The sequence below is a fragment of the Leptopilina heterotoma genome, unplaced genomic scaffold (genome assembly GCF_015476425.1).
Source record: "Leptopilina heterotoma isolate Lh14 unplaced genomic scaffold, ASM1547642v1 Lhet_177, whole genome shotgun sequence".
Classification (NCBI taxonomy): Eukaryota; Metazoa; Arthropoda; class Insecta; order Hymenoptera; family Figitidae; genus Leptopilina; species Leptopilina heterotoma.
The window spans coordinates 384,709-401,805 of record NW_025110893.1 but is presented as its reverse complement, the minus strand read 5'-3'; the positions used below and the strand labels follow the sequence as shown (position 1 = coordinate 401,805).

Genomic DNA, 17,097 nt, shown 5'->3' with positions numbered 1-17,097 from the left:
AGGCAGCCCGTTATGACACTATTCAATGAATCAAACCCATATGTCATTGATTCAACAGCATTTTTTTCTCCGTGTGCATATTAAAATAAGTTAAACATTCAAACCTTCTTAAATCCTAAAACGACGATGGTGAGCTTCCTGCAAGCTTACACCTCAAGATTTCTCTCGGTATGGGCAATTTTAAGCTTGCCGCAAGATTGCGCGGGGTTATTTACAGCTTCGCAGTTGATTTTAAACGCAAGGACAATAAAATATCCCACGATTTCGCCATGTAGTATTCATCACACCGCAAACATGTTTTCTTTGTAAAATTGTATTACTTCTTCCTTCATTTCGCACTTGGTGTAATATAACTTTATCTCTCTTCTTCATTTCCGGACATGTTTCAATAATGCTGCATGCCTTTTACTACGCAATTGTTCTCAATTTTCTTTTTTTCCATCTCGTACGATTCTTCTTGTTTTCTTCTTTTTGCTTGTTCATTACCTCACGTTTAGTTTCTTGCTTCTTCCGACGCTCATGACATTATTTAATAAAAACTCAAAAAAATTCTGTGATAGAATTTAATTATTTACAAAAACAAAAAAATTAATTAGTAAATTTTCTTTATTTTACCATTTTACAAACCTTTGCTTTTTTCGACTTTTCTAAGAAAATGCGACTTTTTTCGACTTTTTTGACTTTTTTTTAGTAAAATGCGAATTAAATTAAATTTTTTTTTAAATTTAAGGGCATTTGAACCTTGATGACGTTTCAGTTTTTGCAAAGCATGTGTGACGTCATCAAGTTTCAAATGCCCTTAAAGGAAAAAGTTTGAGTCAAAAAAATGTTCTGTTACATTTATTTACAAATTTTTTGAAAACATCAATAACTTTTTTTTTAAATAAATATTTAATTATTATTTTTCCATAGGAATTAAAATTCTGCAAAAGATTCAAATTCAAACCTTTTTGAAATTAAAAAATTGTTATAAAACATGAAGAAATAAATCACTCCGAGTCTTCGACTCGGAGCAATCGATGTCTTCATGTTTTATAATAATTAAAGATGACCGAGTGATAAAATCATTAATTTATATTAAAAGACTTTATAAAAAAAAAAATTTTAATTATTTTTTATGCAAATAATTGAATTATTGGGAAAAAATTTATAAAACATTAGTAAGTAATTGAATTTTGCAGAAGAGTATTGATATTTACAAAGATAATTGAAATTTGAAGAGAATTTAAAAAAAAAATTTTGAAAATAATTGAATTTCTGTGAAGAATTTTTTCACTGTTGAAAAGATAATTAAATTTTGCAAAAAATTTTATCAGAACTTTTGAAAATAATTAAATTTCCAGGATGAATTTTATTATTTATGAAGATATAATAAAAATTTTAACGAGAAATTTAAAAAAAAAAAATTTGAAAATAATTTAATTTCTGCGAAGAATTTTATTACTTTTGAAAATAATTGAATTTATACGATAAATTATATTATTCAATAAGATTATTGAAAATTTGACAAGAATTTTATTAAAATTCTTTGCAAATAATTGAATTTCAGAAAAGAATTTTATTACTTTTGAAAATAATTAAATTCATGTGATTAATTTTATTAATTTTGGCAAATAATTGAATTTCTGTGGAGAATTTTATTAAAAGTTATGAAAATAATTGAATTCTTGCAAAGATTTTTATTAATATTTGAAAAAAAATTTATTTCCCGTAAAAAATTTAATTAAATTTTGAAAATAATTGAATTTTTGCGAAGAATTTTATTAAAATTCCTTAAAATAATTAAACTTCCGCGAAGAAAATTTTGTACTGAAAACAATTCAATTCTTATCATTAATTTAATTAAAATTTTTCAAAATAATTGAATTTCTTGAGAAGAATTTTAGTAATAATTGAAAATAATTGAATTCTTACGATAAATTTGATGAATTTTCGAAAATAATTGATGTCATGCGAAGAGTTCAATTATTTTTGGAAAATAATTCAATTCCTGTGAAGAATTTTATTAATTTATTAAAAAAAATTACTGTCAAGAATTTAAAAATTTTTTAAAATAATTGAATTCTTGTCAAGAATTTTATTAATTTTTAAAAATAATTGAATTCCTGGGAATAATTTTATTAATTTTGGCAGATAATTCAATTTCTGCGTAAAATTTTTTTAAACGTTTTGAAATAACAACTTTCCATGTCCTACTATTATTTGTTGGCTTAATTATTTAATAAGAGACTGCGTTTAATAATATTTTTATTTTCAACCTAAAATAATTAAAAATATAATGAAATGATTGAACAATAAATATTTATATAATATATACTCCAAGATTTTAAAACCAATAAATCTTATTTTGTAATGTTTTCTCTAAAAATCGTTTGCACTTGACATGATAATATATAGCGATATTAGAAATGAATACAAATTTGTAACTTATTGTAAATCGAATTTTAAAATAACGTAATTGAAATGCATTGAAATAAAGTTGATAACAGTACAGTAAAATTCACGCAAACACTACATTCATTATTTAATTATAGCCTTTGGCCGTTTATGATATTTACAATAAAGATTTACTTGTATGAAAGAAACCCATGAAAAGCTGGGTTACTGTGTTTTTGTACTCTATGTTTGTATAAATAATTTTTAGGATATCTATTACGAAGATGTTTGTGCATTATGCATTTCTTCTTGTTGAATCCTTCTACGATAGTTATCAAGGGTAACTTGTATGGTTTTTTTTGAATATCGACAGGTTTCAGCACCACAGGTACAGGTAAAAGATTTGCATTTGATTATCCAGAATTTTTCACCGTAATCAAATCTAGAAAAAAGAATTAAAATCATAATTTGTAGCAAAATTTTTAAAAAGTTTCTGACTCAGTTCTAGATTTCTAATTTAGCTCATTACTCTTAAAAAATAAAATATAAACTATTACCCTAGTTCCTCGTCCGCTTCAATATTTCGATTGGCAAAAAACGCTATTCGTGGAAAATGTAAATCCTGATGTTCGACAAATAGTCGGACTGGCAGCAAGTTAGGTGCACAGGAATGATTGATAAATCGAGCTACGTTGCCGTATCGTCGAGCGTCAATACAGTATGTTTCCCCATCCTAACAATTAAGAATGTTTAGTGGAAAATGGCATGACGGCCAAAATTATGAACGGCCCCCAAAATAAAAACAATAAATTTTTTAATAAAATAAAACAATAAAAATATAATCTATCAAACATATTAAAAAGTATAAATATAAATGAATACAATACATACAATAATATTTACCCTATTATCCAAATCAAACAAATACGAGTCATCTTCCCTGTGATCTGCTTCGGAATCAGAGATAATTTCTCCAACATATTCACAAACGTAAGTACCTTTGGGAATGTGTTTAAGAGTTCGTAGTCCCCACCCTTTTTCTTTTGTACGAAATAATTGAAATCTCTGTGTCATACCATGTTGAACAACACGATTATTGCACGTGATTTTATTACAATCACATGACGGATTACATTCAAATAACATTGGAGGATCTGAAAAAGAGATATTCTTATTTCGTATCATTTTGGAATCCAAAAATACTTGCCACTAGTTGTGCATAAATGAATCAAGTATATATAAATAGTAATATTATTAAAACCTTATACATTACCAGCATAATTAAATTCAGGAAGGAGTTTCCCCTCTTCATCATACCAGCATCTTAAACTAATAGTACCGCAAAGACATTTTTCCGAACTGCAGTTATTTTCACAGCGGCAGGATTGTAGCGACGTTATTGTCCGATCTATATTTATATTACTCGTAAAACAGTTCTCTGTGACATATAGAAAGTCAGTCGGCTTATCTTCAGAATCAAGGCCATTTACGCATTGAACTGGATTAGTCTCTTTACCGCGGGAAATGTCACTGAAATCAAATCAAATGAATTTAGTTGTGGAAAATACAAGTTTTAATATCGCACAAATCTCCAAAACTTACTTGCATAGAATTTTAACAGTCTTTTCCCACATGTGTTCCGAGAGCTCGTTTACTTTCGCATTTAGCCTTAAAGCAGCCAGAGTATCACCATCAGCAGAACAGCAATTTATCGCCGTTTCTCCTGCACTGTTGACTTCAACAACTTTTGCTCCTCGAGCTAATAATAATATACTGACAGCATATTGATCCTGTCTTGCAGCAATGTGCCTAAAAATAAACATAAATTCGTATTATGTCTGACATTTGCTAAATACTTGAATAAATCAAGAGAAAGGATATTAAAGTTACAAAGGAGTATCGCCGTGCACGTTCACTGCATTCACATCGCAGCCTTCGTTTAAAAGTAATTCTGTGATTTCAGAGCTTCCGCTAAAAGCACTCCAGTGTAAAGCAATATTTTGTTCTGCGTCTCTAATCAAAGGATCGCATTTCTGTTCTATCAAGAAACGGGCAACAGCAGTATGTCGGAATTCGCAGGCCCAAATTAAACTCGTCCAACCTCCATCGTCAACACAATCTATAACGTAAAAGTGTATGTGCAGTCAAGTACAAAAATTATTATTTTCAAATAACGTAAACCTTAAAGTATTGAAAACTTTCTTACCGATTAAAGTCCTTGGCACTTTGCATTCGGACAGTATAATTCGGCAGACGTACAAATGTCCAGACTTAGCAGCAATGTGCAAAGCAGTCATACCGTCTATACCCTTTAAAGTAGTATCGGCTCCAATTCTAATGAGATATCGAACAACTTCAGCTCTTCCCTTACTTGCTGCCAACATTAAAGGTGTTAATTGATTTTTGTCCATAACATCCACTTGACCACCAGCTTGAATTAAAACGTGCAAACAAGACAAATGACCCTTTTCGGCAGCTAAATGCACACTTGTGCGGCTGGCATAGTCTCTAAATGTATGATTTGCATTATAACCGCAGGCTGAAAAGAAAGTTTAAAGATTACGTAGAAGGAAGATGCATTTTCATTTTTCTAATATTCACTTAGTAGAAAGAATTATGAGAAGATTTTCCCTATCTATTTATAAAGATAATTTAATTCATGACGAGAATTTTCAAAAAATTTTGAAAATAATTTAATTTCTGCAAAGTATTTTATTACATTTCAAAAGAATTAAATTCTTGCGATGAATATTGATATTTATCAAAATAATTGAATTTTGGAAAAGAATTTTATTAAAATTCCTTAGAATAATTGATTTTATGGGAAGAATTTGTGCAATTTTATTGTTTATCAAGCTATTTGAATTCTTTTGCAAAATTATTTAAAATTTTTTGAAAATAATTGATTTTCTGCAGCGAATTAAATGTTATTTATGAAAATATTTGAATTATTGCAACGAATTTTATTGTTTTATTAAATAATTGAATGTTTCTTAAAATTGAATTCTTTCCTCAAGTTTCAATAAAATTTTTAATAATAATTGCATTTTTCAAGGAATTTATTTAAAATTATATTAAAAATATTTGAAATTATACGATGAAAATAATTAAATTCGTAAATGAAATTTTATTATTTATGAAAATAATTGAATCTTTTCGTAGAATTGTATCAACAAGTTTTTGTCTATAATTAAATTTGTTGATAAATTTTATGAAAATAGTATATATTATTTAAAAACATTGAATTGCGAAAAACTTTTGAAAATAATTGAAATTTTGCAAAGAATTTTATTAAAATTTTTGAAAATAATTGAATTTTTGGCGAAAAATTTTTTTATTTATAAAAATAATTGAATTTTTGACGAGATATTCATTAAAATTTATTAAAATAATTGAATTCTTTCCAAGTATTTTATTAAATTTTGTTTAAATAATTTAAATTTTGCCAAGAATTTAATTAAAATTTTTGACAATAATTGAATTCTTGAGAAGAATTTTGATATTTATCAAAATAATTGAATTTTGGAAAAGAATTTCATTAAAAATCCTTAGAATAATTGATTTTATGCGGAGAATTTTGTTGATTATCAAGATAATTGAATTCTTTTGTAGAATTACTTAAAAGTTATTGATAAAAAATTAATTTTCTGCGACGAGAAAAATAGGGGAAATTTAGGGAAAATTTTTAAAATAGGGTACGTTTAGGGGCCAAAATTGAAAAAGGGGACTTTTAGGGAAATAGGGGACAGACTGTGAAGCCTGCAATATACATATATAGATAGAGAGAGAGGTAAAAAAATCAACTTACTTAAAACATTGACTAATTTCTCCAAATCACCATTTTTCACTGAAGTGTACAAACTCATTATAGTGTAGCGTTCAGGTCTATCAGAACTGCTTACCGTTGGCTCAGGTATTTTAATCATTTCTGGTTGAATCAGCGGACTAGGTGGTCTTTCAGCAAGCTTTGTATTGTCACCCTTTCCTGGCAAAGTCATTTTCGCTGATGGCAATGTTGAAAATTTTCTGCGAGTGGGAATATAAATTGGCACTCTCAATCCGTTTAGTGAGATGACAATGTCGAACTCCGGACTCTCACACCCACAGTGAGGACAAGCGGCTTGCTTAGAGAGATACATCTCACAATCCCGATGATACTGGTGACCATTGACGCACTGTATAAACTTGCCTTGCGAACAGAAGAGTCCACACATGGGGCAACAGTTGTGCCGAAACAGTCTCTCCTTGTGCATGCGACAGAGAATGATGAAGGGCACGCAAGTGCTGGGCCTTCGCATGTTTACGTCGTTGACGTCAACTTCATTGCAACAGCCGACTTTCTTGCCGTCAATGGAATCGATTGCTGTACAATAAAGTGGGGTGCTATTGTCGCTGACTGTCACGTATAATTGGGATCTTACTTGACACAGGCACATCATTGATTTTCTGTGTGTCTAGAATCAGGTTTCACCATGGAGAAGCTTTTCGAAATAAAATGAAAAAAATATACATCCAATATGACAGTATGACAGTTACCTCGCTTGAAATTAAAGCTGAGTCTGGTTTGGATCCTTGAGTCTCAGTTGAACTGGGACTCGCTGCCACACTTCGTCGAGTTCTTTTTGCAGGGGAACCATCCTCTAAAAATCAACAAGTTTTAGTATCAAAATTATAATTAATTAGGGTCATTTGAGGTGCATGTAAACCGAATATCTATTTTTCACCAAAAACGTAAATTTTTTTCGTTAAACGGTACAAGATGAATAAATTAAATAAAGTCGTTGAAATTTGTAAAACCTGATTGATAGGTATAATATACAATTTATTAAAGAAGAAACAGTAGAATATCATTTAGGAAAAATATAAGTTTGACTTTTAAAAACAAACTAAAATATAATTCTTATTGTTTTAAATTTCGAAATATTTTCAGAGTTACCACAAAATTTTAAATTTGTTTCTCTCTGACTTTTCCCTAATTTCCAGACAAAATTTTGAATTCTTCCCTGACATTCAAGAATATTCTGATTCACTCCAAAAATTATTAGATACTCAAAAAAATGTTCTATTACATTTATTTACAAATTTCTTCAAACATAAAATTATTCCAAAACATCAATTTCAAATTGAAACCTTTTGAAGTTCATTTATTTATGAAAATTGTAAACGCAACTCTTTTGAAATCCAATTAATTTTGAAAATTTTAAGTATTCATTAAAGTTGTTCAAGATTTAAGTTATTTAAAAAGAAATTATTGTCAGAAATAGAAAAAATTGTACGTTTTGTATACGTGGTAATTTCATAGTTTGTAAGGCCAACAAAAAAGACACAAAAATTGAGAATTTTTTCTAGTACTTTTAATAAAATGAAAAAAATGATTTGAAATATTTACCTTCCGAACAGTCATGGTATTTTCCAGATTCAGTAGATCCATCTGAAAGAATTAAAAAGATAGAATTGCATATAAAAAAATATTGACAAAGTAATATTAAATTTGAAACCTTCAAATGAATCAGATTTAGCAATTTTCCGAGCTCCGAGACTACCCTTAGGACGACCTCTTTCCCTTTTAGTTTTTCCAATGGCAGGTTTCAAGAAAGGCTTGTCATTATCCGACATGGTAGCAGCGTCGTCTGTGATTGCAGTTTTAGTAGAATTCCCCGATTTTATTTGTGCAGAATCTGTATTCTTCAATATAGGAGACAACTTGGGCATTTCGTCAAAGTCTGTGCCAGAGTATTGCGAATCGTTAATGGTTAAATCACTAGTAGAGCTCTCATTAGCAGACCAATTCTTCGAAGCGTCTTGAGACATGTTTACTTCATTAATACTATTATTTCCTTCTACGGTATTATTATCAGATTCGTTGTCTGCCTCTGCCACTTTACTATTAATTTGTTTTGCAACCTCTTTCGTCGGTAAAATTTTTTTTGGTCTCCCAGGTTTATTATATTTTCTAATTGGTTTAAATTGCAAATGTTCTTCGGTGTAATTAGACTTTTCTTTGCGGGCTATAGCACTTTCAAGTACAGTACTTTTCAGAGGTTCCTTGCACATTCGTCGGGCAGAACGTTTTGGACTTGGTGCACCTTCTACAACGTCACTACAAATAAAATTCAAAAGCGTTATAGATTTCCAGAAAAAATTTTATATGATAGAATTAAAGAAAATTTTAGTTTTTTAATATTTTAAAAAATATTATGTTTAATACTTTTAATTTACTATTATATCTTTTTGATGCAATTTTCTTTTTCTTGTTATTTAATTTTTTTCAAATGAAACATCTCCTTCAAAAGCTATAATACAAATTTTTCCAAAAAAACTTATTTTTATAAAATTGAAAAAAATTTTATTATTTTCAAAAATGTTTCTTAATGCAATGAAATTTAATTAAAAAATCTTTAACGTCCGAGATCTTTTAATAGTATATTTCGAAAATTTAATTAGAAAAATTATTCAGAAATAACTTTTCAAACAAAAGATTTGTCTATTATACTTTTCACACTAATAAAAATCGAAATAAGTTGCAGTTTATACCAAAAATGTGGTATTTTGTCGCAAAATTTGAAAAAAAGTCGAAAAAATCCTAATATCCGAGGCCTGCATGAAGCAATAATTCATTTTGCACTTTTAAGAATTTTTCTATGCTTCTTTAAATATTTTCTAATTACTAAAAAAGTGCTAATTTGCATTGTTAAATTTACATTTAAAGATTTTTCATTAAAATTATTTGATAATTCAATTATTTTTAAAATTTGCAATGAAAATTATAGATTTTCAAAAATTGTAACAAAATAATTGGAAAACAAATTATTTTCAATTAAATTTCAGAAAATTTTAGTTATTTAAAAAGTTTTTTATTATAGATATATTTAAAAAATTCAATTATCTTAAAAAAATGATTTAAAAATAATTTTTGAAAGTTTATACCTAGTTATTTTTCTCAACTATAAAAATCGAAATAAGTTTAGTTTTTATACTAAAAAATGTAGTATTTTGTTGCAATAATTTGAAGAAATGTAAAAAAAGGCGCAATTTTTGAAAATAAGTATTTTTCAGAGCTGCAATGATTTAAATCTTGATTTAAATCAAACTGCGAAATACATTAGAAACTTAAAAGGCTGCAAAATTAGTATTTCTATTTAAAGTTTTGAATTAAAAAAATTAAAAAAGAGTATGTTACAAAGATAATAATAATGAATATCAGAATATAATAATTATTAGTTTTTGTTCATCCGAGAGAAGTTATTGAAAGATGAAAAATCAGTATTTTATATTTGAGCCAAAGAAGTTCAAAAGTCAGGGAATTTTAATCTAAAAAAACCACAAATTAAAAAACTTTGATAAAAAATTTCAATTTAGTTTTTATTAAAATTTGTAAAAAGAATTGAATTTCTGTGAAAATTTTTTGTTTTTTTTTAAAATAGTTGAATTCTTCATAATTTTTTAAGCATTGTTTGGGGTCATTCACAAACTACGTCACGCTTTTTCGGACTGATTTTTTACATACAAAAAATTTTTTTTTCCACACTTCGTCACACACAGCTTGACACCCCCCCCCCCCTAGGAGTGTGACGTAGTTTATGAACGACCCCTTTTAAATAATTATTTTTTTCAAAAAATATAATAAATATTATGAAAATTTTATTTTAAATAATTGAATTCATGTGGAAAACTTTATTTGTGAAAATAATTGAATTTTCCGATTAATTAATTGAAAATAGTATTAAAATAATTAAAATTCTTCGATGAATTTTATTATTTATGAAAATATAATAATTGGATTTTTTCTTAGAATCAAAATTTTTTTGAATAATTGAATTTCCATGAAAAATGTTATTATTAGTGAAAGAATTTGAATTATTGTGATTTCTAATATTAGCGAATTTAAAGTAGTGGAAATTCTAAAAAAACAGAAATAGTGGCTTTTAGTGGATGAAATCTAAAAAAAAGTACCCAAATAGTGGGATAACGTTAAAAAAGTAGTAAATAGTAGGTAAAGAGAGGAAATATTGATAAAAAGGAAAAGTTTTTGAAATAGAGGAAAGAAGGGGAATAGGGGATGGATTCTATAAGGGAATATAAATCATAAGAACTAATGGCGTACATCCCCTTATAGCCTTTCAATTTCATTAATAAATAATGTGAATAAAAAATAACATACCTAGTAATTCTTAGTCTTCGTTTCCTCTGTTTTTTAATAAAAGTCGAGTTGGTTTCAAGTTCCTTTTCAGCGACTGGTTCTGACAAAGAAACATCTCTGCTCTCATCAGTTTTCTCAAGAGGCACTTCATCAGAATCTACTAAGAGTTCAGACTGAGCTCCCTCCTCGACTTCTTCAACTTCAGTTTTATCATTATCCAGGTCCTTATTCACGACCTTAATTTCACCTTCGACTTTAGCTTCCTCGGTATCAGACTTATCGGCAGAATCCAAATATTCTTCGGAAGTTTCAATTTTAACGGAGACTCCTCCAATTTGCGTACAATTAGCTAATTCGTCTGGAACTAGTGCCAGATTTGACGAGCAACTGGAAATCTTGGTCTTCTTCCCCGAATCTGTGTTCTCGTCGATTGTTCTGAAAGTGAGGACAATTCTCGGAATGTTGGAATCTTTCTTGAAAGCCTCCTTGGCATCTTGATTTTCTTTCACCTCATTATTGCCCTCGCTGGTCTTTAGAATGTCCTTCGATTCCTGACCCGACTTTTCGCTGACATCCTTCGGGAGCTGGTTTGGCACTTTTGCGAGTTTCGTTGTTTTCGTTGCTTTCCCCATCTTTCCGTCGTCTTTGAGGATAACCTCAAAATCTTCCGGACTCGGCAACTCTTTATTTGGACAATCCTTCTCGAAAGTTTGCTTTGGACTCACTCCTCTGTTAAATTCATTAGTCATCTCTTGCAAAATCTGTTGGATACTGACATTATCCTCAGAAGTTCTCTCCAGCGTGTCCTCAACTTCGCTCTCGCCATCCTGGCAACCCTCGAGCGCACTGTCATCACACTTGCTGTCACACATATTTAAATACACTGTCAACACCAGTAATTTTAATTTAAACAAGTCAGAAACAAGTCAGATTCATTTCATGAATCTCTTCACAGAAAGCATTTTTTATGTTTATCTTATTTATTTTTAAATTATCTTACTTCTAATTTACCGAATATATTGTCTAACTTTTAATTAGTTATTCCTTAAAACAAGAAAAAAAAGATGAACAAAATTTTCTTATAAGGTAGAGAGAGATCTTATGAAGCCGGTACAAATTTTTCTAGAAAATCATTTATTATTCAAAAACCCAAGAAGACAGTCTTCTTGCAAAAACCTAAAGATTGCAAACAACAAGAAGCCATATTGCAGTCGGGGCACGACTTGTGTCTGTGTGCCTTATGGAGTCTCCACAATCAATGAAGGCGCAGGCACGATCCCGAGATAAGGGTGCATTTATACATTTGTCGGTAGAAAAAAATTAAAGGCCGAAGCGGAATAGAATGAAACGTGACCGAATCGCAATCGCGACCTGAAGAATGAGTTAGAGAAGGATAAACAATAGATCTATCCTTCTTCAACTTATTCTTCCTTTTGCGTTTTACGATTCCGGTTCCGGATTGCGAAAGCAGTTTTCTAAGTTGGAAATGGGTTTTCTATCTTAGGATGCGATCACATGTGAGCAGAATACGTCGACCGAAAGCAGAAAATTATGAGAGTGAAAAGAACAACAATATCTACCTATCTCTTTTGCACTCATGATTTTCTGCTTTCGGTCGACGTATTCTGCTCACATGGGATTGCACCCTGAGAGAAATATATTTTTATGGCGGAATAATTTAAATATCATATATTTTCCACTAATCACAATTTATATACAAAATAACAACATTTAAATCAAGTCGCCATAAGGGGTCTTTTCTACTGACAGTCGTATAAACCATTCTTGTCTTTCTCTCTCCTATGGCAGAGGCACAAGCTTGTCTCTCTTACTTTTTCCAAAAACGGAAGATGTAGAGTGAGACAAACTTACGCCTCTGTCCTAGAAGAGAGAAAGACAATGAGAGTGGCCTTTCCAAAAGTTGTGTGACCGACGACCGTACCCTTAAATAAAAGTAAATTTTCTTCCCACAGATGTACAAATGCACCTTTATGCCTGTCGTCTGTAAGTCTGAACTGCTTTTTTACTGGTTAAAAAAGGGAAAAGTGATAAAAAATTTGGAAATAATTTTAATAATTCGAAATGGTAGGTTTATTAATATAAATATAATTTTTTTAATTTTCTTAGCGTTTGGTATTTATTCTTAATTATTAATAAACACTTGCGAATTGTAAATTAGAGAGCAAGGCGTAATTGTTGTATGTATATTTGTCTTAATTTTTTTAGAATTGTCAACGTTTAAAAAGTTTAAGCACTGAATTAGCGAAATAATGTGTTTTATTATACGTTTACTATTTACTAATTTTTTAAAGAAGCGATCTAAAGACTGATATACTTTAGTGCAATTATTAAAAAAAAAGTGACAGACACAGAGGTGATACTGAAAGGAGTACTTTTTATATTAAAAAAGCATGGCGAAAGTACAACTTTTATCAACTCCTCTGAACAGAGCAGAACAGAGTGGCGAAAGTAAATTAAATCATATGACGTCACTTTTTTCTTGATCTTTGAACGAGATTACAATATTTTGTGTCTCACTCCGCTTCCGCCAAAACATTCCTTCGTTACCTATTATATTAAACATAATCACACGTTATAAATTAAAATTATACGAAAATGATATTAGTCGTTTATTACACTTATATTAACTGAATGAATAATTTTTATTCAATGAAAATAATTATTTAAACAAGTTTGTTTCTTTTATTCCATGCAAGTATTCAATTTTTTATATAAAAAGAAATTTTTTAACAAAATTACATAAATTAATAAATTTAAGTCCGGGTGAAAATAATTCCTGCGAATTTCACAAAAATTTTTACTCGATTTGCGTACGAATTTCGCATGGATTTCATCTATGAATTCGTATGTGGTTTTTTCGAACTTTTTTTCGGACGAAAACTCTTGCAAGTTGCGTAATAAACATTTTTTTTAAATTTCGCACTGCAAATTAGATATTTGCACAAAATTTGGACGAGAAATCGGTTACTTAGATATAGATTTCTAATCAAAATCCGACTGTATTTTCAGATGAAAATTTGTGTGAAAAATTCTTTCATCTCTTTTAATCAAGACGAATTTCGGATGGATACAATTACGAGTTCCCGTGCGAGAACCCTGCTAAAAATAAAATCAGGAATAATGAAAAAACGTCAGAAATTTTAATGTTTTGTGACTACTTTGACGTTTTCTGAAGCTTTTGGTTAATTCTGACTACAGGGTTTTTTATGCTCCTACTGTTGAATACTGATGTTTATGGATTGTGATTATTTCTCATTGAATTCATTTTTTTAATTTACAGTCCCCCACCGAAAGATAGTTGGTAAATGTAAAGTACCATAAAAACTTCAAATTTGTGCGTAGCCCTTTTTTCACAATAGAATTTTGGGTCTATTGTTACGTGCTTCGGGTCTTCAACCTGATTTTTATTGCTCAAAAGTTTTGCAATTTTAACATTTCAGGTGAAATGAATATAAATTCAGAATCTAGAAATCTTCACGATTGCAAATATCTAAAATTTATTTTGAAAAACATTTTTTTAAGAAAACTGTAACGTATCTCGAAAACCGTAATTGATAAATAAAAACTGATATCATTTTTGAATTTAAGTTCTAAAGGATATATTATTGTTTATATAACAAGAACATATTGTGAGAAGAATTCTAAGTCGATGAAAAACAAGTATAATGTTTAAATAAATATAAACATAAACAAATAAAAAGATTTCCCTTCAATTTTATGACGGTCAGTTGACCTTTTTCCAGGTAAAAGAGGGTGTCGACTTTGTATAAAAAACCTGACTACTTTTGAAGCTTTCTGATGAAAAATGACACAAGCCTGACGTAATGTGGCTGCAATCGTAACAAATGCAGTCTCAGAACGTCAGAAATTCTGATGATTTTTTTGTCGTTTTGTGACTTTATTTTTAGTAGGGAAATGAAAATAAAGAAATTCTACATTAAATCCAAGCGAAATTGTACGGAATTCATGTAAAATTTCCTATGAAACCTTTTCATATTTACGATAAGACTTTATTTTACAGAAAAAACAAAATAATACATTCTAATTAAACAAATACCAAATTTAAACTAAAATAACAAGTTATTCGAACAAAGTAAATTGTTTACATCAGCTAATTATTCGATTTTTGCAAATAATATTAAACATTTTATAGGATAACTTCATTTTATTGATTTAATAAAATTATTAACTATTATTAATAATTTTATATAACTAACTAGCAACTGTTATGCGCCGAATGTGATCTTTAATTATTATTTTTATAAATCCTTCAAAACAATAATTCAATTATTTTCAATAAAATTTAATTTTTTTCTTAATTCGCTATTAAATTTTCCAAATGAATTCAATTATTTTTAAAAATTTTAAAAAATCCATCGAAACAATTCAATACTTTTTTTTATAAATAGTAAAAATTCTTATAAAATTCTTTTCAAAAATTCAATAGTTTTTAATCAAATTTCACGAAAAAATTCAATTTTTTTCTTAATTCGCTTTAAAATTTTCCAAATGAAATTATTAATAAAACTCTATTATTGTAGAAAAATTCGTCAAAAAAATTGAATTTGGATTTTCAAAAATTTTACTGAAATTCTTTGATGAAATTCAATTATTCTCAAATTTTTTGATAAAATTCTTCGAAGGAATTCAAGATTATTATCAAATTTTTTGATAAAATTCTTTGCAAGAATTCAATTATTTCAATACATTTCCATTTTTAAAAATTAGAATAAAAAATATTTCAGATGAACAACGTTTTTTCTGTTTGTTTAATGTTTTAAAAGATTTTAAAAATTTTTTTAATGTTACAGATTTTTTTTATGTAAAAGGGAAATTTTATTTGCTGATAATGAGGAAGCAAAATCTTTATAATATGAAAAATTTATTTTAACTAAATTTATTGAAATTAGAAGGACATTTTTAGAAGTTTTATATAATTTTGTTTATTATAATGATTCGAAATTAAACTTTTGTATGTATTATTGTAGGAGCTCACTCAAGAGAATATTAAGACGCCAGCAAGTATTGTTTATGAAGAAATGACTAAGAAAAAATTAGTTCCTGTTTACGAATTAATAGTTGACGGAACGGGAGATCCTAATCCAGTATTCACTTACAAACTTACTTGTGATGGAGAATCAGTTGTTGGATCCGGGCGCTGTAAAAAACTGGCCAAACAGAATGCCGCAAATGAGATGTTAAAGAAGCTGAAAATTCCATATTTTGGTTCTGAAAATTCTTCAGAATGTCAAGCTACGCTCTCAGAATCCATTGATGATGAATTACTGCAGCCACTTTTAGACAATGACTCTGAAGAGAAAAATAGGCATTCAGATTATTCAAATGCGGTGCAAACAGTAATGGTAAGGACTTTATTATTTGAATTATCTTCAATGTCTAGTATTTTCATGAAATTTCGCAAACGAATTCAATTGTTTAAAACAAAATTGATAAAACTCATCCATTTGAAAGCTACTTTTTGCTACTTTTTAAAATTAATTATAATGTTTTCTAACTAGCAATATTTAAGATTTTACTAACATAACATAGTGAGATTTTTGTGAATAATTTAATATTTTAGGCTCAAAATAATGATAATTATTGTTGATAATTATTGTTATTTACAGAAATTGTGCGTAGAACATTCACTTCCAGTACCGGAATTCAAAACGACGTTAACGGGCCTACCTCATACTCCCCTCTTCACTACATGTTGCACGACATCCAATTTCGTCGAAGAAGGTTTTGCACCAAATAAAAAAGATTCAAGACGAAATGCGGCATTAAAAATGATCGATGCAATAAAGAGAGAAAAGAATATTTCAAAAGATCCAGAGTGCAAAACTGAATTAAAATCAACATCTCATATTTCACCACGTTTGCAACATTTACTTTCATTGTCCAGAACTGTTGAAAGCAACCCAGGAGAAAAAACGCCTATCGAGAAGGTTGTAATTTGCGAAAAAAACCAATCACTTAAAAAACATATTTCTCCTGAAATTGAAAGTCAATTGTGCGTAGTTAAAGAATCGATAGAGAAACTACTGCAATTGATTTAAGACAAGGGCAATCATTGTGATTCGATTATTTTTTTACCAAAGGATATAACAGTTGAAACTCTTTTTCTTTATTACGTAGTCTTACAAATAGACATGTATGTTTATTTTACTTATATAGGTACTAAGATGACAATTATAAATTGTCATGTAAAATTTCAAAATGACGTTTTGTTATTCACTCTTTATTTGCTAAAACAATTATGATAACGCGAATCTGAAGACATTTTTTTATCGTTTACAGTAAGTAATATTCCTTTATTTTGTATTTTTCTGAATAAAAAGTTTTCATAAGAAATATTGAGTAGAAAAAATAACTTAACATGATGCACAGTTTAAAAGTAAAGCTGCGCAATACATTTTTTTGGTTTTCTAAATATGGAGTTCAATGAACACTTGAATATTAAGGGGAGGTTTCACTGAATTTGCTGTTTCCTCAGCGATTTTTTTATATTAAAAAAAAAATATTTACTACTTAAATTTTTTATAATAAAATACAAGTAT

The 17,097-nt window shown here is 28.6% G+C and overlaps 2 protein-coding genes across 4 annotated transcripts; one reads left to right on the top strand and one right to left on the bottom strand.

The window, feature by feature from the left end:
- Positions 1-2,236: 2,236 nt before the first annotated feature.
- On the bottom strand, positions 2,237-11,749 carry LOC122499834 (histone-lysine N-methyltransferase EHMT2). 3 transcript variants are annotated; one of them, XM_043608357.1, is made up of 12 exons: positions 10,538-11,749; positions 7,875-8,476; positions 7,766-7,804; positions 6,913-7,016; positions 6,185-6,830; positions 4,583-4,915; positions 4,267-4,495; positions 3,979-4,185; positions 3,650-3,906; positions 3,268-3,530; positions 2,934-3,109; positions 2,237-2,818 (listed from the first exon to the last, which is right to left on the bottom strand). In XM_043608357.1, the coding sequence occupies exons 1-12, from the start codon at positions 11,386-11,388 to the stop codon at positions 2,653-2,655; spliced, it is 3,873 nt and encodes a 1,290-aa protein (XP_043464292.1). In that variant the 5' UTR covers positions 11,389-11,749; the 3' UTR covers positions 2,237-2,652. The 3 variants fall into 3 exon arrangements, with proteins under 3 accessions (XP_043464292.1, XP_043464291.1, XP_043464293.1); XM_043608356.1 differs by having other exon boundaries at positions 7,766-7,807; positions 10,538-11,748; XM_043608358.1 differs by having other exon boundaries at positions 3,280-3,530; positions 7,766-7,807; positions 10,538-11,747.
- A 710-nt stretch (positions 11,750-12,459) lies between these two features.
- LOC122499813 (RISC-loading complex subunit tarbp2-like) lies at positions 12,460-16,891 on the top strand. The gene is made up of 3 exons (XM_043608337.1): positions 12,460-12,601; positions 15,526-15,900; positions 16,165-16,891. Exons 1-3 carry the CDS (start codon positions 12,599-12,601, stop codon positions 16,594-16,596), a joined length of 810 nt encoding a protein of 269 aa, XP_043464272.1. The 5' UTR covers positions 12,460-12,598; the 3' UTR covers positions 16,597-16,891.
- The last annotated feature ends 206 nt before the right edge of the window (positions 16,892-17,097 follow it).

Bases quoted from the DNA above. Each gene is read 5' to 3' on its own strand.
- LOC122499834 (XM_043608356.1), bottom strand. From the start codon at position 11,388: ATGTGTGACAGCAAGTGTGATGACAGTGCGCTCGAGGGTTGCCAGGAT. The intron at 4,916-6,184 runs GTAAGTTGATTT...CTTTCTTTTCAG, and splicing joins GAAATTAGTCAATGTTTTAA to CCTGCGGTTATAATGCAAAT. The intron at 3,531-3,649 runs GTAATGTATAAG...TCTCTTTTTCAG, and splicing joins TCCTGAATTTAATTATGCTG to ATCCTCCAATGTTATTTGAA.
- LOC122499813 (XM_043608337.1), top strand. The intron at 15,901-16,164 runs GTAAGGACTTTA...TGTTATTTACAG, and splicing joins ATGCGGTGCAAACAGTAATG to AAATTGTGCGTAGAACATTC.